This window comes from Molothrus aeneus, chromosome 3, assembly GCF_037042795.1.
Source record: "Molothrus aeneus isolate 106 chromosome 3, BPBGC_Maene_1.0, whole genome shotgun sequence".
Classification (NCBI taxonomy): domain Eukaryota; kingdom Metazoa; phylum Chordata; class Aves; order Passeriformes; family Icteridae; genus Molothrus; species Molothrus aeneus.
Window position 1 is genome coordinate 9,434,925 of NC_089648.1, and position 21,864 is coordinate 9,456,788.

General features: G+C 40.7%; 1 protein-coding gene across 4 annotated transcripts in view; it reads left to right on the forward strand.

The window, feature by feature from the left end:
• The first annotated feature begins 6,716 nt into the window (after window positions 1-6,716).
• Window positions 6,717-21,864, forward strand: part of TASP1 (taspase 1) — a 79,072-nt gene continuing 63,924 nt past the window's right edge. For 3 of the 4 annotated variants that reach the window (XM_066546238.1, XM_066546235.1, XM_066546237.1), the window contains exons 1-6: window positions 6,717-6,777; window positions 9,371-9,588; window positions 11,276-11,343; window positions 12,823-12,891; window positions 20,446-20,566; window positions 21,708-21,792. In XM_066546238.1, the coding sequence (XP_066402335.1) occupies window positions 9,444-9,588; window positions 11,276-11,343; window positions 12,823-12,891; window positions 20,446-20,566; window positions 21,708-21,792 (488 nt within the window). In that variant the 5' untranslated portion in view covers window positions 6,717-6,777; window positions 9,371-9,443. Of the gene's footprint in view, window positions 6,778-7,687; window positions 7,790-9,370; window positions 9,589-11,275; window positions 11,344-12,822; window positions 12,892-20,445; window positions 20,567-21,707; window positions 21,793-21,864 lie in introns of those variants that run through there. The other variant, XM_066546236.1, reaches the window with a different exon arrangement.

Below are 21,864 nucleotides of genomic sequence, written 5' to 3' on the forward strand. Positions count from 1 at the left end.
CAAAGTCTTCCAGCATTGCAAGTGTTAAAAAAAGGGGGGGTGGGGAGGGGGAAAGGAAAAAAATCAAAGGCACATCTTGACGATCCAATTTTAGAAAACATGTTGTTTCACCCCACTACTGTTTCCATAAACTATGCCTTATGTACTTAAAGATTTTGTTATACTGACAAACAGCTAAATAAAGATACTTGTGATCAGTGCAAAAACTAATACATATAATGCAAAAGCCAATATCCTGTTGCAGTCCTCTTTTTTTTAACAACACCCTCCTTTTCTCTCAAATCAGTCTGTCCTACCTCAAGTTGCCATCTGAGAAGAAGAAAAGTACTTTGAGGAATCTCCTTGGTGCAGTTCAGCACTGTCAAGAATAACAAGGGCTTGAAATGAAACAAAAAAAAAAAAAAGGCAACTTGGATTTGGACTTCAGGTTAAAATCTGTGAAAGAAAGCCAAAGATTTCCTGAGGGTTTGTGGAGTGCATGTTATTTCCTTGTAGTTTTGTCCAACAGAATAGGAAGCACCTGGTAATGTGGAAGACAAAAGCTGCTCTCCAAAAGCCACATAGTTTTGTGTGCCAAAAACTTGTGTTGAAAAAGACTTGCATTTGTTCCTGACATATTTTGAGTTGTTAAAAAAAAGTAAGGCTGGTCTTTGGAAAAAGAAGTCAATGATACAAAAGTGGAAGCACATTTTTATTGGGAAAAAAGCCATAGAAAGGTTTTCTGTGACTATTAGGCAGGAGCCTTCTGAATTCCTGGGGGAGATCCTGTGTAGGGCAATGAGGATGTGGTGGAGATGGAATAAAGTCTGGGGGTGAAAAAGTTTAGTTTCCAGATGTCCCTATCCACAGCAGGGGCGTTTGGATTAGATGTTCTTTAAAAGCTCCATCCAGCACAAACCATGCCATGGTTCTATGATCCTTTGTGTGGCTCTCACCAGTGCAGTGCAAGTTCCTGCTAATGTTTAATACATTAAATTAATGTAATAAACAGTATAACCTATGTTCACCACAAACATGAAAGCAAATGACACTTCTCTTGATGAAAGCAATCTGTTAAGAGTTATTATTTGCTACAAAATGGATTTTGGCTAGTGGATGAAACTGGTGTTATTAGGAAGCCCTATAGTAAGTGCTGCATGTGAAAAAGGCATATTTCATGATTGGCTTTTTGCAAATATTAAAATGAATATTATATGTGTTATGTTAGAAATTTATGTTGTATTAATTTTATTAAGTAGTTAATAGTAGTTAAGTGTTAAATATAGTTTTAGGTTATAACATAATGTTAAAATAGAAACTATGTTGTGTAAGATACTTCTTTGAAAGAGAGGACTCGCACTCAGATAGCAGCCACAGGACACCTAAATCTTTCAGAGAAAGAGAATTTATTGCTCCATTATCAGAAGAAACAAACTTCTTCCCACCTCATTCAGTCCTGAAGATGCTGTCAGGATTCAGAGGAAGAAGCTGACACTGACCAGACAGAATCCTGTGTTTGAATGGAACTTATGCCTCATGGATGAGATGTATGAATATGCAACAGGCTGTTGCTTTTAAGGGTTAATCCTCTGTTAATGTGTGTCCTTCTTCAGGTTTATTTTGCTCAGAAAGAGGTACCCGGACTGTCGGTAACTCTGTTTTTATTGTCTTGTATTGTCCTAATTGTCCAAATTTCTATTACTCTAATTTCATTATTATTTTTATATCCATTTTATTACTATTAAACATTTAAAATTTTAAAAACAAGAGTTTGGCATTTTTCACACTGCAGAAATATAATCTGTCAAAATTCCCTTTAAAAACTTAAGTCTGCCGGGCGAGCTCCCACCGGCTGCCAGCTGGAAAGGAAGTCCACAGCCAACAGGGCAGCTCAGGGCTCTGATGGCAGCGCCATGAGGCGGCCCGTGCACACTCTCTCCGCGTGACGTCATGGGTCGCTGAGGGTGACATCACGGGCCAGAATGAAATTGGTGCTATTAGGAAGTCCTATAGTAAGTGCTGCAGAAATATAATTTGTCAAAATTCCCTTTAAAACTCAAGTCTGGCGGGAGAGCTGCTGCTTTGTTCCCAGTTGCTGGCTGGGAATGTAGCCCAGGGCCCACAGCGCAGCTCAGGGCCCTGAGGGCAGCGCCATGAGGGTGGCTGTGCACAGGCTCTCCGCATGATGTCATGGGCTGCTGAGGGTGATGTCATGGGCCAATATGAGATTGCTGTTATTAGGAAGTCCTATAGTAAGTGCTCCAGAAATAGAATTTCTCAAAATTCCCTTCAAAAAGTCAAGTCTGGTGGGCGAACTTCCGCCGGCTGCTGGCTGGCAATGTGCGTGGCCCACGGGCAGCACCGTGAGGCAGCCCACGCACAGGCTCTCCACGTGACCTCACGGGCCACAGCGGGTGATGTCACGGGCCAGAATGAGATATGAGATAGATGTTACTAGGAAGTCCTACGGTAAGTGCTTCAGAAATATAATTTGTCAAAATTCCCTTTAAAAACATAAGTCTGGCGGGTGAGCTCCTGCCGGCTGCTGGCTGGCAACGAAGCCCGCGGCCCACGGGGCTGCTCAAGGCCCTGAGGGCAGCACCATGAGGCGGCCGCGCGCACGCTCTCTGCGTGACGTCACGGAGCGCTGAGGGTGACGTCACGGTCCAGGCGGCGCTGCGGGGCTGCTCGGTCCGCCCGGGTCAGGCCTCACTGTGAAACCTGAACCCGCTCGGGTACAAACTGTGCCGCACTGCTGCTGCCACACGGACACCCGAGCCTCGGCTCTGTCCGCCCCTGCGTTCCGATCGCTCCGCGGCCGCGCCCTGCGGGGTCCCCCGAGCTGGAGGGGGCTGCGGGCGGCTGAGCGGCTTCTGCTGCCTCCGTGTGATCCTCGCGTGTGTTTGTGTTTCTCCCGGCGCCTGCCTAGCATTCAGATTTACTTTTGCAGTGCAGTCGGGGCTTTGGGCAGCTTCCAGGTTGAAGGAGACCAGGTTGCTCAGAGCTCCATCCAGCCTGGCCTTGAATGCTTCCAGGGATGCGGCATCCGCATGGGCAACCTGTGCCAGTGCCTCACCACCTTCACAGCTCGGAACTTCCTACTAATATCTAATCTGAACTGACTCTCTCTCAGTTTGAAGCCATTCCCCCTTGTTCTGTCACTCTAGGCCCTTGTGAATGGTCCTTCACCTTCTTTCTTGCAGGCTCCCTTCGGGTACTGGAAGGCCAAAGTTAGGTCATCCCTAAGCCTTCTGTTCTCCAAGCTGAACAATCCCAAATCTCTCAGTCTTTCCTCAAGGAAAACTGCTCCATCCCTCTGATCATCTGGGTGGCTTCTTCTGGCCTCACTCCAACAGCTCCATGTCCTTCCTGTGCCCAGATCTGCATGCAGCCCTGCAGGTGGGGTCACACCAGACGGGGGGCAGAGGGGCAGAATCCCCTCCCTCCCCTGCTGCCCACAGGGCTTTGGGTGCAGCCCAGGGTTGCTTTCTGGGATGCCAGAGCACATTGCCATGTCATGTCCAGCTTCTCATACACCAGCACTCTCAAGTCCTTAAATAATTTTTGTTCATGTTCTTCAGGAGTCACATTACTGTGCATTCCTCCATTACTGTTTCATTAGCTATACAGATGTAGAACAGCAAACTGTATGACCCCCTTGACCCAAGGAGGGTCAAGATCAGGATTGATGGAAGTATGATAGCCAGGAAGGAGAACTGATAAACTCTAGAAATTTGAAAGTGAAAGAATGGGTCCAATGTGATCTTACAAAGTGGAAGCAGCAATTTTCTAAATGAAATGTAGTGGACATTAATGATATTTTGAGATGGAAGTGGTTTGAGCAAATGAACCTGATGAGGAGGAAGTGTTATGAAACTATTAAGATAAGTCAACCATATGTAAAAATAAATATATTCTGTAACACAATATATGCAAAGGCCTAATTAGGATTCTCAGTCTGAAGTTACGCTCCTAATTAGTGTTTAAGTGGCACCTCTATCTTAATTTTCAAATGCAAGGGCAGAGTGAGACAAAGCAGCCACTCACTCAGACCCTCTGGCCTGGCCTTGCCTTGACATTCCCAGCCTCTGGCTGCCAGGCAACAGCCCTGTGGCATCGCAGCTGATGCCACCACCTGGCACAGAGCCCGTGGGCACAGCTCAGCTCGGGGTCAGGCCCAGAGAGCGCAGCTCCCAGCTGGGGCAGCTGTGCCATGCTCCGCCGGGGCTCTCCCTGCTCCAGGGGCTCTGCGTGGCCTCGCTGCTCGCCAGCACGCCCAGAGCTCTCAGCCGTCCCGCCAGGAGCGCGGCCCGGCTGCCTGTGCCAGCCCAGGGCGCGCAGCAGCCGGGCCCCGGCACGGGCCGTGCCAGCCTGTGGCCCCTGCAGCTGCACTGCTGCACCTTCCTGGCCCTGTCCCTGCTGCTCGCCGCGCTCTGCCTCGGCTGCAGCCTCCGGAGAAAAGCCCAGAGGCAGCGGAGAGAGGTGAGGGACGGGCACTGGGCAGGTGGGATGGTGCCAGGGGCCGGCAGCTACAGCCTGTAGGGTGAGCAGGAGTGCCAGGCCCTGTGCAGAGGACAGCCTGGGCAGGCACCAAGGGTCCTCTGCCTCTTCCCCAGCCCCGTGCCCAAGCCCAGAAGCAGAGGTGGGGCTCAGCCCCCTTCCTCCAGGAGGAAACAAGGACAGGCTGAGCCACCAGAACAAGACAGACCCTGCCCGACATCCTCTCCACCCAACCTGCAGCCTGGGGCAGCCCAGCCAGGCCCCAGGAGAGCCCGAGGGGGCCCAGCCCCTGCAGCCCCTCTGCCCCTCTCATCGTGCTCCCTGCCCCGTGTCTCCCAGGAGAAGAACTGGACACGCTCAGCCTGGCCCAGGACCTGCTGCCTGGCTGACTGCTCCCCCTCAATGAGGAGCTGATCGGCCGTCAGAAGGAAAACTCTGCCTCCATCAAGGGCTTCCTGAGGCACCTGCGCCAACGCTGCCTGCAGGGGGACACGCTCCAGAGGGGAAGGAACAACCAAGTGTGGAAGGACTTGGACGAGGAGGCAGCGCTTTTCTCTGATTGAGAAAACAACACCTGCTAGGCAAATGGAGCAATATACTGCAAGATTACTCATACAGATTTCATTGTTATTAAAATAGTTTATTTAGAAAGACACCCATTATTAGTAGTGAATGAGTTCATTATCAGAGAGATACCATTGAAATTTTATTTTCAAAAATTGTAGTTTGGCTGAAGCAGGTGATTTTCTGTCACCTGCTTGTTTGCAGAGAATGAATGATACTGTTCACTGTTGCAAGAGCCAGTGGAATATGGTTAATATTACAAGCTACATACTGGGCTTACTCCTAGGAAAAAACCTGAGGAGTTAAAATCTACTTCATCTAGAGGGGTCAGGATAATCTTTTGCATAATATATATCCTTTCACTTCTTATGTGCTTCTTAAGCAAGAGATTATGTGAATTCTGCAAACCGAACAACCTTGTCTTGATGTAAGAAGAGCTTTAGAGTTTCAACTTTAAAAGGCCAAGCTTTGCAAATGAGAATTTGAGGTGTCAGCTAAAATAAATTTACAATGTAAGTAAATCTATAAGGACATCTGGACTAATTTCATGGTTCTACAAAGAAGAGGAGCAACAGGCTGCAAGTGTGGAGGCACTTTGGGAACAGTGGACAGCATGGACTGGGATAATGAAGTGTCTCACACATACACAGCTGGTTCCCAGGACTGATGATAGTGACCATCAGAGAAGGTGTGATGGACATGGGATTCATGTACAGCTGTCCTTGATCCTGGGAAGGCAGCTTCAGTAAACAACATGTTCTCTACACCACTTCTACAACAAAGTGGACAGAAATGAATAAAAACTCTCTAGCAGAACACAATAGTTAAATGCTCATTGAGGCAGAAGGATGTAAAATATCTGATTGTTGCAAGAATTTCCTAGCAAGTCTATTATGAAAAATATGTATTTTTAATCAATGAGGTTAGTTTTGAGCAGCTGTCAGAAGTCACATGTGTAGATATATATATCAATATGTGTATATTGTATAGTGTATTATATAGTGCATACTGTGTTACATACATGTGTAGTGATATACCTTTGTACACTGCATATTAATATATGTATATTGCAAATTGCATTATATATATCTACACCGATGTAGATATATAGATGTATTGTGTATTGGATGATATATCTGTATATTGATAAACTCTATCTGCATATTGATAGAAATATGTATATTGATATATGGGTATGTAGCATGTTTTATATTGGTATTTTTGTATGATAGATATATCATACATATATTGCATATTGTAGCTTATATATACATGATATATGATATCTACATGATATATATGTATATTGCATAGATGTAGAGGTACATTACATATTCTATGATATGTATATTGATTATATACCGATACGATATATACGCATATTGATATGAGATACATGTATATTGTCCTGGGGCTCACGGTAACGACACCGGAGGTTACTATCCATCCCCCTGCGACACAGATGGCATCTGTGGGGCCGCGCTGCTTTGCCCGGAGCCGTGCGTGGCGCCGATGGTGCTGCCGGACCGGAGCAGGGAGCGCCGTCCCGGGCCGGGCCCCGCCATGCCCGCCCCGCGGGGCGCCATTGGTCCTGCGGAACGCCAATCATCAGCGCCGCCACTTCCGGCCGCGGGGCGCGGCCCGGCCAATGGGCGCGGGGCGGGGGCGGGACGCCTCGCGCTCACCGAGGCAACGGGCGGGCGAGCGGGCGGTCCCGGATGGCGGCGGTGCAGGGTGAGTGCGGCGCCGTCGCGAGGCTACCCCGGCCCGCCGCTCCTGCCTCTCCCGGCACGGCCTCTCTGCCCGCGGGGCTGCGCGGGCCGGGAGCGAGCCTGGAGCAGGCCGCGCGTCCGCCGGTGGGGCTGCCCCGGGTGACGTCACCGGCCCCGCGTGATGTCACGGGCTGGGCGGCGGGAGCGGCGCGCCGCCGGGATCGGGATCGGGATGGAGGCGCGGGAGGGAATGTCTCGCCCCGACCCGACCCGACCCGACCCGACCCTACCCTCGCGCGTCTGTGTTCTCCCAGTGCCCGTTCAGTTGTCCGAGTGCCTTTTGCAGTGCCCTCGGGGCTGCTTGGGTCAAATCGTTTCGGTTGCTGTTCTCCAGCAGTCACGCTGTTGTGGGTTCTTCCACCGTTCCTGGCGCTGTTCGGATGGGGAGCAGGAAATGGGTAGCAGGGAGGGATGAAGTCAAGAGTGGTGGAAGTATGACAGCCCAGGAGGGAGAGCTGATAAATCTTAGAAGAGGCTTGGGTGGGAAAAGTTGGGTCCAGTGGGAGCTCAACACGTGGAAGCAGCAGGTTTGCGAATGGAATGTGAAAGGACTTGAAGAGCAGTTTGAGATGGGAGGTGTTTGAGAAAATTGAGTTGGTGTGGAGGAAGTGTTACAAACGGAAGCAAACGAGAGAGACAGGTTGTCTGTATGTTCTCTCTAGAAATAAACACATCCTTAGATCCAGCTCTGTGCAAAGGCCTAGTGAGGATTTTCAGCCTGCAGCTACATTGTTAGCAAATCTTCAAGTGACATCTCCATCTTAATTTTCAAAAGCTATTTTGTCATCATTATTGCTTTCCCTACTACCACGCTATTTCTTCCATTCCTGGGAGAGTTTAAATTCTTTACTTGCTCCTCTGTCTGTTTACTGAAGTCTGTGCTGTGCCCTTGTTGCAGGAGTGACTTTCTGTAGGGTGTAGCAAGATGCAGCAAAGAGGACCAATGGTTGCTGGAGCCATCTTTACTATTATTGGTAAAAAGGAAGTAAATGCAGTGATGAATACTTTAATTTTAGCTCTGAAATTTTTTCAAGTGACTATTACAATTGGGTGTAATCCATAAACCTTTTCTCTCTGTAGAGCCTATGTATTGTAGTAGCCTTTCATTTTTTGTCAGGACATATATAATTATAACAATAAGATCATATTTAATTTTGAAAAGTAAATTTATAAGTGTGTGAAGATTAATAGGTATGTTTAGCATTTAGGAAGAAATTATGGTGAATAAGTAACTTCCTCCAGAGCTGTGCTGATTCTTCCTATCAAAAGAACAGTTATGGCAAACCAGCTGGTTTGTTCTGTGGCAGTGCTGAATCTTGGTAAACATCATTTACATTGTTTGGGCCATTTAAATGGAGTGGTATTTAATTGCTGGAGTCAGCCATATAGCATTTCAAGAGTCAGTGGTTTAAGTCTTATGCATTAAACATCTCATTTTTCCTCTTCTGTTCACCTTTCAGTGTTCTTGGGTTACAAAGTTTTTTTTGAGATGGTAGGAGTGATAGATGTTATACTGGGATATAGAGGTGGAGAGTCAGAGAATGGTTTGGATTGGAAGGAACCTTAAAATTCAACTAGTTCTTAATATATAAACTATCTTAATATATTACAGAGGTTTTCTCCATTAGCACTACATGCTTTTCACTTTCTTAAGTAATTCAGTGTGTGGAATGACTCTGTTTTACCTTCTGAAGTAGACAAATGTTTTTGTGTCAGGATTAATATGTAGTAGACTGTGGATAAGAGCAGCAGTAAATACAGACAGTTTCTTTGGCAATTCATGATAAATACATCATTCTGTATTGCTATTTTTTGTTTCATATACTAGACAATACTGACAATATTTCCATTAGCTTTCTATAAACAATAATTTCCTTAGCATCTGAAGGGTAACCATCAAAACCAGTAGAGTTACTAAATTATTTGAGCTTGACTTAAGCTTGTTGAGGTTCACTAGTAATCATGGTAGCTCTACTTACCCAGATAAACATTATTTGACTGTTTTAGGCTTACTTGGTTTTGTTTTAGAAATAATTTGTCACTAAACAAAAGTTAATCTGTTTTTTCTTTTCCTGCTGCAAATTAGTGGGGAATTATAAGGAGATGAAATGAAACATTATAGCAGACTAGGAGTTCATTATAGGATCTTAAACAGGTATTCCCTGCATAGAAAGGAAAAAGGGTGGTGTTTTAAAGGTTAGTCATGTGCCAGTTAGATGTGATGGCTGGAGAAGTTAGTTGTATTGTTGGAAAACAGGACACCATGGAATGCAAAACTTATATTAACAGTTCTTTCCAGTGCCTGGCAAGAACATTAGGTTCAAGTTATGTTGGAGTGAAAAGGCTGCTTTCAGCTTGCAGCATGAACTTTGATTATCTTAGGTCTCATTAATGCTGTTGGCTAGGGAAGAGGCAGAACTTGGAAACCCTGCTTTGGAGAGGTGTGTTCCCCTTGGTTCAAACTTCTCTCCTAAAAGTTCTTTGGGATTTGGTTATTTGTGTGAAATTCATCTCTTGAAGTCAGTGTCTAATGTATATATCTGGTCTGGTTTTAGGATGATTTCTCTCCAGAGTTTCTTTTTGAATGGAAGTGTGCTCCTTCCCAGTAGAAGATGGTGATCCTAATGTATGACCATGGAGAAGGGGATAAGTTCAGTAGAAGTGTTACCTTCCAAATCATCTCAGGTTACAGCTGTAAAAGTGGTGGTCAAAGAGCCCGAAACAAAGCAAACCCAAAGAGGGAAACGAGTGGGATTTGTGCTTGTCCATGCAGGTAAGATGTGGAAGCAGAACAACTGCAATGGAAATAATGCATATTTGGATATCAAACTAGATACCAGCAAAAATTTTATGGTGGCTTTGGACTACTAGTGTGCTAATAAAGTAACATTAACTCTGAGTTCAAATCTCAGAATGAGGAGTTTGATTGGAAGTTGCACTGGAAACTCTTAATCAAAATGTAGTTATTTGGGTGTTCTGGATGGTATTTTTGTTCTCCTTGACAAAGAAAACCCCTAAATGTAAATTATTATAAAATGTCATATTTTGTACTTGTCTGCTAAGCTTGGCAAACCTACAAAATGAGGGAGATATTTAATTCTGTTTCTTTACCTATGGAAGGATCAAATACATTCCTTTCACTGCTGATGGTTCCTTGTCTAGCTTGTCCATGAGGACAGTCCAGCTAAGACCTTCTGAAATCTGCTTGGGCTGTTTGTTGCAGAACTCTTTTTACCCTTCTGACATTTCTTCTATTTTACTGATCTTGTTCGTATTTAAGTGAGTTACTGTTTGTTCTTTCCACATGTAATGAAGGGCTCCTCTACTCAGATCTGATACAGAAATTGTGTTGTGTGTGTCTTGCTCATACACTCTTCTTTCATAGGTTCTCTATTAAATGTAATGAGTCATGAAGTTAACAAGGCTTATATCTGGCTGTATATTTGTTTTGAGCATCTGTGTGAGTACATGAGGTGAAATAGAGCAAAAGTGGCCTGGTCATGCCTAAAATATTTGAAAAGCCAACATGTTACTTGCTTTATAAAATCATTAAGGCTAGAAAACCAGCCCCAAACCTTAAACAATTTATTCTGGATTGATGTTTGATGACCCTGGTATTCTATTTTAAGGGCGAATGAAATTGCTCAATATAGTGTCCTTTGCTGGGTCACTTTGGTATTGGTGTTAAAGCTTATTTTATTAGAGTTCCTCAAAAGGAGGAACTCTAATAAAATACTCTTCTAAAGGTGAGTAAAGGGAAGTTGAGATAAATAAATACAAGCACGTTTTTAGGTGCAAGACCTGGTAAAACAGAAGTAGATTTTAATTATTTGCTCCACTCTTGTTTTTCTGATGCTGCATTTAGTTGAATGGTGGCATTGATAAACTTTTCAGCTATGGAAGTAGGGGCAGTGGCTTCAAAGTAGGGCAGAATGGTTCAATACAGTGGGATAGATATAAAGACTGAGAATAAGAAAAAGGTGAAAAATCTGAATGATCTTCATTTGAAGGAGCTCCTTGTTCGAAGTCAGGAGTAACAAGCTCTACAAACATAGCATAAACATGAGAAAACGAGCAGAATTGTGGAAAGAAGAAAATCAAGAGTTTGACTTAAAAATGAGGCTTTTGCCCAATAATGGACAGTAAAGAAAAAAGCTATGCTGGAAATCCTCCAAGAATGAGTGAAACTGGAATCTCTTGGAAAGTTTTTATAGGAAAAGATTGATGCTGATATTTATACCTGCATGCTTCTGGATATATGATCTGTATCCTGTATTTTACTGAGTGTGTTTGATTCTGTGTTGGAATGCATAAAATTGTCAATCTTGGTAGAAAAAGGAAATGCCAATGTAATCCAGAATAAGGAACACTATATCTGCCTGTGTCTTAAATCTCTATGTGAACTACAGGCTGTAGTTTGCCAGGGACTATAATATATTTTCCTTTTGTTTCAATTGCAGGTGCAGGTTATCATTCTGAATCCAAAGCTAAAGAGTACAAGCATGTGTGCAAAAGAGCCTGCCAGAAAGTATGTATCACCAGCTCCACAGTCCTCTACTGGGTACACAAGAAATGTCTGCACTTAGCTGCTTGGGCTCTATGTGTTTATGGAAGGAAATGAGGGAAAACAGAGCACAAACAGTTAAGATGATGTAGAGCAGGAGAGTGAGTGGCCACGAGATGTAGCAACATTCTCATCAGTGCTGGCAAATAGCAGACACCAAATGAACAGTGGGAGGGCAAGAGGAGGTCACAGTGGTACCTACAAGGAGTATTCCTACAGCTTTCTGCACTTCTCCAGGGTTTCTGGAGCTAAGTATGGTGTCTGTATGTTGATTTCTTCCATGTCCACTCTTTGGAGTTTAAATAAACTCTAGCATCCAGGTTGCTCTGTGAATGCAGGAGTTTCTATAATTATTTTGTTCTTGATAGCTCTTACCCTCTTAATAGGAAGGGAGGTAGAAACAGGAAAAACAAAACCAAAAAAATCAAAGTTGGAAACAGGGAAATGGCAAGACTTTAATTTCCATTGAAATGAATATGTTTTAATCTCTTCCAAGAACTTTGGCTTTGGAACTGGCAAGTCCTGTCTTTTAAGTGTTGAATGAGTAGCTGGAAGACCTCTCTAAAATTTTTAATGTCTTTTGCTTTCTCCAGGGAGAAGGAGTTTGGGAGCTTGGCGGGATTTTTAGAGGAGTCTCAGAGTTGGTCTCTGATAATTATCACTTTGTGTTACAGTTTGTTGCTCAATCCTAATACCAATCTAATTTTGTAATGAGAGGCCTCACAAATCATCCAAAATTAGCACTGGCTTTTTTAGCCTTGGTGAAAGTCATTTTCCAGCTAGTTATGTGAGATCTGCTGTTGAATTCAAGTTGAGTTCAAGATTCTGTATAGCTACTCTTGAGCTCAGTAGCCAACATCAATAACTTCTGTGAAGAACAAACAATTTCAGGTTTGTCTTGCAGCCAGAGTTGTTTTCTGGGGTTCCTTGAGAAAGCTTGACTGTAAGGTCTTGTTTAGTATGGATCTAATAAATACTATTAGGCTCTCCAAGTTCACTGTTATGTGTGTATGTAATTTGAAGGTAACATTATCTTATGTGATTTGTATTGGTTTTTAGATGAGGTTGTGAAGTTCTTTTCAATTTTATGGTAACTGCTATATGTGGTACTAGAAATTTTTGTTGAATGTTGGAAGGAAAAATTGAAACTTGACTGAAACATTTGGTGTTTGAGGACATGAAGTATAAGAAGTTAATTTGATAGAAATTGGACTATGCAGAAATCTGCTACTAAATGCAGTGTCATAGTAGCAAAATCATATCTTCAGATCTGCCCCATATGGTTCATACTGACTTTTTTTCCAGTGCCTCTTGTTCTTACACTCTCTTACATTTTAAACTAATTTGGTGAAGATTTTATTTTATACAGGAAGAGGAAAATGTAGGGCTCAGTCACAGAATAATAGACTTTCCTAATCATCAGCTAAAACTTGTGTTTTACAGGCAATTGAAAAGCTACAGGCTGGTGCTCTTGCAACAGATGCAGTGACTGCAGCACTTATAGAATTAGAGGTATGAATTTCTGACTAGTAGTAAATATACCTCTTGGGTAAATCTTGCCAGACCTTTCTGTAGGGGGCTATTAAATGAGCTCATGTGAATTTTTGGTTTTGTGCTACACTGATTTTATCTTTTGCTTTTCCACTGTATTTTGGTGTAAATGTGTTTAAGTACTTTATAAAAATATAGACTGAATAAAAGTTTTCTAGTTGATGCAATTTGGTTGTCATTTTAGGTATGCCTTATCAGATAGTCTTTAACCTTTAAGAACAAATGCAGTGATTAAAGACTTATTGAACACTTTGTAAGGAGCTTCATTTCTGGCTTGCTGAGTACAGACAGGTTGTTCTGGCTCTGCTTCTTAGAGAGGGAAAATATATCCTACTGATTCTGATGATTATGACAAAATATGTGTAGAGGAATAGGCCAGTAGTGTTTTTATTTCAAAACAGTACTTGTTAATTAAGATAGAACATCTTGATGAGCAGCTGCTGGTGAGGTTTTTGGAAAAGTGTCTTTTTAGAGTGATGAGGTTTTTATAGCATCTGCCTTCAGTGAAGGTCCCCATGAAATAATGTAGAAGTGAGTAAAGCTAAACATTTCTGGGTGGTAAATGAAGCAGTTTGGTCATTGTCCCAGGTCCACTAATCACTCATGACAGTAATGAGGGAAACAGGTATTCTTCTTCTCCTGTAAGTAGCAATTGCTTTTTCCTCTCCAACTTTATTAGTAAAAAAAAAAAAAAAAAGGAAAGCAAGGTAAGTGTTGTGCTGTAAAAATAATTTCCTGCACTTGGAATTTATGGTAGTATTCCAAGAGGATTAGCAGTGGATTTGCTTATCCAGATGTTGGGAAAGTGTTCATTAATGTACTTGGTGGGGCTGGCGTAAGGCAGGCAGTAAGTGCATACTTCAGTATGTGTTAGACATGCTGACTGGGAGCCAAGGCTTCAGTCACACTGTGAACTTGGCAAGTGCCTTGGCTTTCAGCCCTCCTGTGGGTCTCCCTGAGCTGTTCAAATATGCTTTCATGTGTTATCTTACACATTTGAGTATAGCTCACAGAAAGCAGCAAGTATCTCTCTAATGGGATTATTTACCATGCACTTCCCTGAGCTCACTGAGGCTGCTCTCACTCCATGAGACTGGTTTGTGTGTCAGCTCCCTCCTCAGTAGAAAACAAAAATAAAAATCTACTTTGGGTTGTGATTTTATTGTGTTCCTGAGCTACAGAGAAAAACATATTTTGAGAAGCTTAACTGAACAGTTGCAGATCTCTTTGCAGCTGTGTCTGGGGTAAATAGTTTGTATGTTTTTGTTATCCCCAAGAAACTTTTCTTTTTCTTTAGTAGATTTGAATACTCCAAAGTAGCTTCTGTAGAACAAGTTATGGCTCTAAGATGAAAAAGTTTTTTCCAATTACTCCAATCAGAATCCTTTTTCTCCTTATCTCTTGCTACTACTGTGCTGATGCCTGCCATCATTCCCCTTTCTGGTTTGGCAATTGTCTTAGGTAGTATTTTTATTAGTATTTTTATGTGTTCTGTTGCACAAAACCTTTTTTTTTTCCTGTTTTTAATATAAAATGTTATTTTGCTCAGGTTGTAGTGCAGTCAATGTAATTAATGTAATTAAGTTAATGTAATTATTTGCTTTCATTTATTCATTAAGTGATTTATATAATCTCTTAGTTGAAGGTTCTGTCTGTTACTGGAACAGGGAGTACCGGGTTTGGGATTTGGCCTTCTTGTAGATTAAAGTAGTTATGCAGTTACATTGAGGGAAAGTCAAATTTATACCCAAACCAGAAATGATGTGGTTTGCAGTTTTTTGAATCTGGTGTGAGAAACTCCCAAGTGTTAAACTGTCAGCTTCCAAAATATGGAACAGTTTGTATCTGCTCATACCTCACTCTGAACATCACCTCCTGACATCTCTGTCATTTCTGCAGCTGCTTTAGTACTGGTGGTTTTTCTGTTGCTCTATGGAAAACAAACTACACGTGGCAAGTCAACAAAGCAATCAGAATAGTTTTTCTCATTAATTGCAAGATTTTATGAGTAAAAATATAGGTTTGTGTTGACAGTCTCTCTAGTGAGCTGTCGCTCCCTTTTGTTTAAGCTTTGCATAAACAATGTGTTTTAGCATTTGAAGTTGACAAATAAATAACAAAAATCTGTGAAACTGTTTGTGTTCTTGTCTCCCTGTAACACAAATGAAGATGCAGAACAACAGAATATTGTATTAAATAATAATAAATTTCATTGTAAAGTATACTGACTGTAACTTCTTGGTATTTTGGGTTCTGTAGGACGCATTGCTATGAGTTTATCTGAAATATTTAATCACTTTTACTGTTCTCTCAGACTTTTAATGCTGTATTCCAAACACTTGTAATCTTTGCAAGGCACAAATCCTTTCATGGAAATCTCACAAAAGATGAATTTTTTTCCTCAGTTCCGCTCAATTACAGAACTCCTGTTACAGAGGATTGCAGCTCATCCAAAAGGCATCGCTTCAAAGAGTTGTTGAGGCACAAGAGTTGCTCTTGATCTTTTATGAGCAAGCTGACAGTTTGCTTGTGGTATGCTGTCTGTGTTTTATTTTTCCAGGCTCTAAGTGCAGAAGGAATATCCTTTCTTTGTTGGACTGTGCAACTCTCAAGTGAAATGCTATTCTGTGAATACAATAATAATGGTAATAGTTAAGTAAAGGAAAAGGTGGGTTTCTTTTGCAAAGGAACAAGACTGACACAGAATATTGTTAAAGCAACTGTGCTGGTCTTCATAAGCATCAGCTATATTTGATAAGGTCATTAAGGCAGGTATGTTTTCTGGTTTGAGAACTCTGGTATTGCAGAGAAACAAATGCACGTGTTACCTCTGTCAGCCTTTGGTAATGAAACGGTCTGGACAAGGTATTTCATAAGACTCATTATTTACTCTGTTTACTTCCACAAAGACATTATTGCAGTACTGTTAATTTTTGCACTCTTGCTATCAGCCACCATATGATGCCTGGATGTTTCTTGAAACACAATGAAATTATTAAACAGGTTTTTTTTTGTTGAGGGAGGAGATCCCATACAACCCACTTAAAACGTGCTGTTTTCAGCAAAACCACGTGTTGATTTGCATTTATGTGGCTGTGAGAAAATTCTGCAATATCAAGCTTTTCTTTGACTAAAGAGCACTTAATGAAGTCTACTGATCAGGTGCTAGGAATATACAGTGGATGTAAAGAATGATGAAGATTTCAAATTGTTTCTAAGTTTAGTGTAATCCTTTACTAATATCTGTGTAGATTACTTGTTTCTTTTTCTGACTTTAGTAGCACATTCTTTATGAACATAATTTAAATTGGGAATTAATATGATTGATAGGGAAGTGGATGTCCCATTTTGGGTTCCAATCTCCTTGCTACTGAAATTGCTCAGTTTATTTTGTATGTTGTTATTGTGGATCCATGCAAAGAATGTTTTGGGCCTATTACACTCAAGCAGTGTGTTTCTATGGTTGTCAGCAAAATTTTGTAGTGAAAGAGCCTTTTTCTTGAGGAATTGTTTTATGTTGTTTTTTTAAAAATTATTATTTTCCTAGTAGTTAGGACTTTTGAATATACAGTCTTAGTCCCAAGGACTTCCCTTTCAAGGAGAAGCATGCTTGTTGTATTAAGGCAGTCACCATAGATGAACTTCTAATGGGTAATGAACTGGAAGTTGTTAATTCCAGTTAAAAGCATTAATATGATGCAGAGTGAGCAACAGTAATTTGTTACAAAAGTGTTGTCTAAAAACATTTTTGCTCATGTAATTGAAAGGGATGTGACTCATCCTCGTAGATTATTGATTGTCATGAAATTCTCACAGAAAAATAACTTCTAAAATTACAGTATGTGGAAAGAAGTGCCTGTAGACTTTGAATTTGTTTTAGAAGTTACAAATAAGCCATGGCCAGAAGTGTATCAAAGATGGAGGGAATGTTCTTTCATGTTCATTGAAAACCAGGCATTTTAACTGTTTGCCTAGATGTGTTACAGAGCTGAGTAACATCTTCAAGCATTCCAACTTTGTCCACAGCTAGAAATTTCAGGATGCCTGTATTTTCTGCCAGAACATTTATAAATACATTTTGAAGTAAAAAGGATTCTGTAAATAAAAATTAGGCCCTCAGAAGCTTGAGAGTTTTCGCAAGATGGGTAACTTGGGAAAACAAAACTCTTATTTCACATCTTAAAGCTTTCTTACCTCTTTTGCTACAGGTTTGCATGGTAAGTTAGAGTCACTTTGTGGAGTCATTGCCAGGAAGTCTAGTGTTTTTCACATAACTGAGGAGTTACATTTTGTTAAAATGCTTTGAATAGCCGTTTGTTTGTCTTTTCTCTCTTCTTACTTAGTGTTCTGTGGTGGCAATGCTTGTGTTAACTTGCAAAGTTCAGGCTTGGTTTGTTTACTTGTCTTTTTCAGTTTCCTTAGAAACACAAAGGCTGATTGCTGCTGTGATTTTAAATAAAAGTATATTCCTGAAGACACCTTTTTCTCTTTTCCTGTCCTCCCTTTTCCTGGACAAATTCTTTGGCTGGGTCCCATTTTATGCTAGTCAGGTCTTGCAGTGCTGCACTTTTCTATCTGAGGGTATGAAGAGACTTTCACTTAGGTCAGTTTGTTTCTTGCCTCTTTAAAGGCATTCATGGTTCTGTTTAAATGTTTCTGCATTCCTTGTAGGTTTTGAATTTTCATTTCAAAATACACCTTAATGTTCATACATTATATTCTTCTACTTGCATATCAGACTCTTGAAATCTTTTGGTCAAACTTCGCAGAGATTCATGTTTTCAAATAGAGATTGTATTTGTGTGGTGTATTTCATGTCTTTGCCTATTCATAGAAGTAGGTGTGAAGGTCTTGTTTCCATTTTTTTATAAAGGTTTTCCCCCACCTTGTTCCAAAGGCTTTTATCTCACCTCAGAGAAACTCAGGTAGATATCAAAAATTCCATGGGTTCACACCCAGTTTCTCTAAAGCTGTTTTCAGATTGCTTTTCAGATGTGTGAAGTTAAACTATCTTCCTCTTGGGAACTCTAAGCCTGTTTTCTTAATTAAATGCAATCTGATTCTAAAGCTAATTGAAACTCCACAGAAATTTTGAACAGACGCTTGGAATTTGGTCTTTATTTCTTTTTACTGGAGAAGTTACTCATGTTGCTACTGGTAAGATTCCTTCTGAGTCCTAATATGAGTTACCCCACCAAAGAGACACCTGCAATTTGGTGTGAAGTTCTTATTTATCAAAAATTCTGTAATATTCTAATAAATATTCTGTAGGGAGAAATAGGTGACATTCTCTTTGTTCTTAGATCCTCTGAGTAAATTATGTCTTGGTGCATCCTTGAGGTTGTGCCAGTGAAGGTGCTATGCCAAAGCGTGTAGCACATACAGTTCCTTAGAAATAAAGTGAACTCTGTACCCTGTATTTTTTCTCTGGCCTCTTTTGATTATTACCTTTACCAGATGGTAGAGACCTTTGTGCCTTGAGTGCAGAGGGATTCTGGACAGTGTTACCAGGACTTCTTTCTGGTGGGTCCTTCTTACTGCCTTGATTTGGCCATGGCATCTACTCTTAGGATAACAGCTGCGTCTGCTTTGGCAGTGACAAATCTGTGGAGCACAACAGATTTTTCCTCTTTGCTAATTCTTTTAAGTGTAATGCACTGAGTGAATGTGTTTGGAACAGAACATGAGAGATTTGTCTCCAGACTCACAGGTCTTTGCACTCTGATTACCCAGGGGCAGAGGGCTTGGACAGCACTACGAGCAAGCACTGGTCATCCTAAGCATTCCTGGTTTTACTGTGTCTTCCAAGTACCTTTCACTGTTTGCTTTCAATTCCTTCCACCACTTCTCTACTCTCTTTTTTCCTAAACTTCACTGACTTTTTTCTTCATATTTGTAGAGTCTGGGGAGCAATGAAGCCAGTTAAGCCAGAAGCTACTCTGAATCTTCTGCCTTTTCAAGGCCATCATCTGTTTCTAAACATATTTTCCCCCACCCATCCTCTTTCTACAGAAAATTGTTTGTGCACTCTAAAGTGTAAATGTTTGATTATTCTGAAATCTTTTCAAATTTACTTACTTGCTGTGAGGTGTTGCTGTCAAAATAAACAACAAAATGAATATACACAGTGAATTGGAAGAAGTGTTGTGGTATGGGATAAAATGGGATAAAATCTTGTACTGCTTCAGAAGGAAAAAGCAGAAGATGAAGGTCAGTTTCATGATTATGTATTAGTCAGGGATCTTGTATTCATGATTCTTCAGAAATAGTGTTTTGGTGACTCAAACACTGAGAGCTCTTTGCATGTCTCTGTAAATTTGAATCAACATCTTCCAGAACAGATTTTGAATTTACTCACTACTTGCTGATTTGAAAGTTAATAAAAGCTAACTGACATCAGATTTATTTTTCATTTCTATGTGCTCACCTCTCTTATTTCTTTAAATTCATTGCAAATTTGAATGTTCAAAACCCATCCAGTTAATTTTAAATGCAAGACAGAACTTTGAGCTGTTTCTAATAATTTTTTTCCTGGTTCAGCTTTTATTACTCATCAGTGAAATCAGATTTCTACAGCACACAGGTGGTCTAGACACACATTGTTCTTTGTCACATCAGGTTGTTACACTGTTGTAATATAAACATAGGAAACTCTGAAAGCATGCAGCATCTCTCTGAAATTGGATTTAGCTATTATTTCTTTGTCTTATATTCCTTGCATATGGAAGAGGGATTGTATTGAGCTGGCAGTGAGACTGCTGAACTGTGCTCCTTTGAAATTTTGTGATTTTAAAGTCATGGGGATGCTCTGATGAAATGGAAGAGTAAAAATGGGGCTTAGTTCTAGTATGCAGAACTTACTCTTGGACAGTGTTGGGTTTGTTAAAAGCCACAGAAGGTGTTAACAAAAAAGGAGTTAGCTTTATGATGTTGTTAAAATGTTGTTCCATAGTTTCTATGAAATAGGAATTGGTTTTTAGTCAAGAAACTTCCAGGCCACAGTCCCTGTGCTAATGGTCAGATAGGAATTTTACAAAGTGAGTTTTTAGTCATGGGCTTAGAATGTTCAGAAAAAGGACAGTTCTGTTTTGCTATAGTGTCATACTTAGGAGTTTCTAAGGTAGACTGGTCTGTGCAGTGATTATAAGATGTTATTTAAATGTTACTTGATGGGTTAAGGACCAAGCCAAGTGTGTAATTTGGGGGAGGGAGAGATTTTCACTTGTATTGTAAGGCTTTTGCTTGCATAGAAATGATCATCTTTAATTGTTATGTGATCGGTTTTTATATTAGTGCATTATTACATTTAAGATATATCACACCCTATAGAGGTGAAAGCTGTCCATTGTAGTAATTCTAGATGTTCTGTTCAAATTGCCCTTGTTTTTGTGGTGGAAGATTAAACTACTAAAATAAGAAAATGCACCAAGATCAGTGCCATCAGATCAGTTATACAGAGTTTTAAATCTAGTCTCTTATGGATGTGGCCTTATCGTGTTCTATTCTTATTTTTAGGATTCTCCTTTTACAAATGCAGGATTGGGATCTAACCTAAACCTTCTGGGTGAGATAGAATGTGATGCCAGTATAATGGATGGAAAGTCATTGAATTTTGGAGCTGTTGGAGCACTGAGTGGTATGTTAATTATGTATTATAAAGCTAACTGCTGATTTAAGTGCAAAGATCAATTTCAGGGTTTTTGTTACTGATTTGAAGGGGGACACATTGTAAATTCTGCTGTGTTTAAATAAATTTTGCTCCTTTAAAAAAGGGGGAGACATTCCTGCTCCCTGAAATGCTGCTTTGTGTTAATTTCTTTGTGGAACTTGTCTTATTAGTTCACTGATAATCCTTTGACGTAGCACAATTGTGTGATACCACACACTATTCACAGTGGGACTCAGTTTGCTGAGATGAATTTGAAGAATGATAATTTTGTAATAAAATGCAGTTGTTAAAAAGTATTACAAGTATTTAAATTAGGCTTTTTATTTGTTTTTTTGCTTAGGCAATTTATTTGCACATGGGACTTGTTTAATATGAGAACTAATGTGTTTCTCTCTTTTTTCTAGTTCTAACTTTCACTGTAAAACAAATAGAGATATAAAGTCCCAAACAGGGATTGTTGAGGCTTCATTCTAAGTATATGAACAGCCTTAGCTGTTACTATTGAATAGATTTTCTGACAGGATTTCAAGTTTTGTTCTTTATCCGAGAATAGTTCTAAACTGTGGTAATAACTTCCTCATGTAGATATAAATCTAAAATAAATAGTGAAATTAAGTGTTTCAAGCCTTGTTTGTTACAAAATGTATCCTTCTAACCATGGGGAAGGAGGAAATTGAGAGTGAGAGACAGCTAAACCTGAATCCTGTGATTTCTGTTCTGGCCAGATAGATCCGAATGAAAATTCCACCTGGAAAAAATAATGCTTACAAACATCTTTAACCCTTAGATACAGTAGATTTTACATGAGATTTCTGTGGTAGGAGATCAGTCCTCCTATTTCAATATGGTTTGTTCTTTCTTTTAAAAAAAAAGTGGGGGAGGTGTTGACAAGGAAGGGTTTGTCACTACCAACAGCATGTGAAGGGAAAACTAAAAATGTTGTTACAACATTGAAACATAAGGTGTCTCTTAATTACTTGACAAACCCTTGGAAATTAAAGGAATCTGAGAAATTAAAGGAATCCACTGCCAAAATGAACTCTATAGTGCTATGAGGGAAAATATTTTAATGTTTTGTTCCCATTTTTTGCTAATTTTTCTTTTTTAGGAATCAAGAATCCAGTTTCGGTTGCAAATAGATTGTTGTGTGAAGGGCAGAAGGGGAAACTCTCTGCTGGCAGAATTCCACCTTGGTAATTGCTTTGTTCTGCTTGACTTTCCTTTGGTCTTTCATCTCTACTGCATATATGCAATATTTGAAGGTT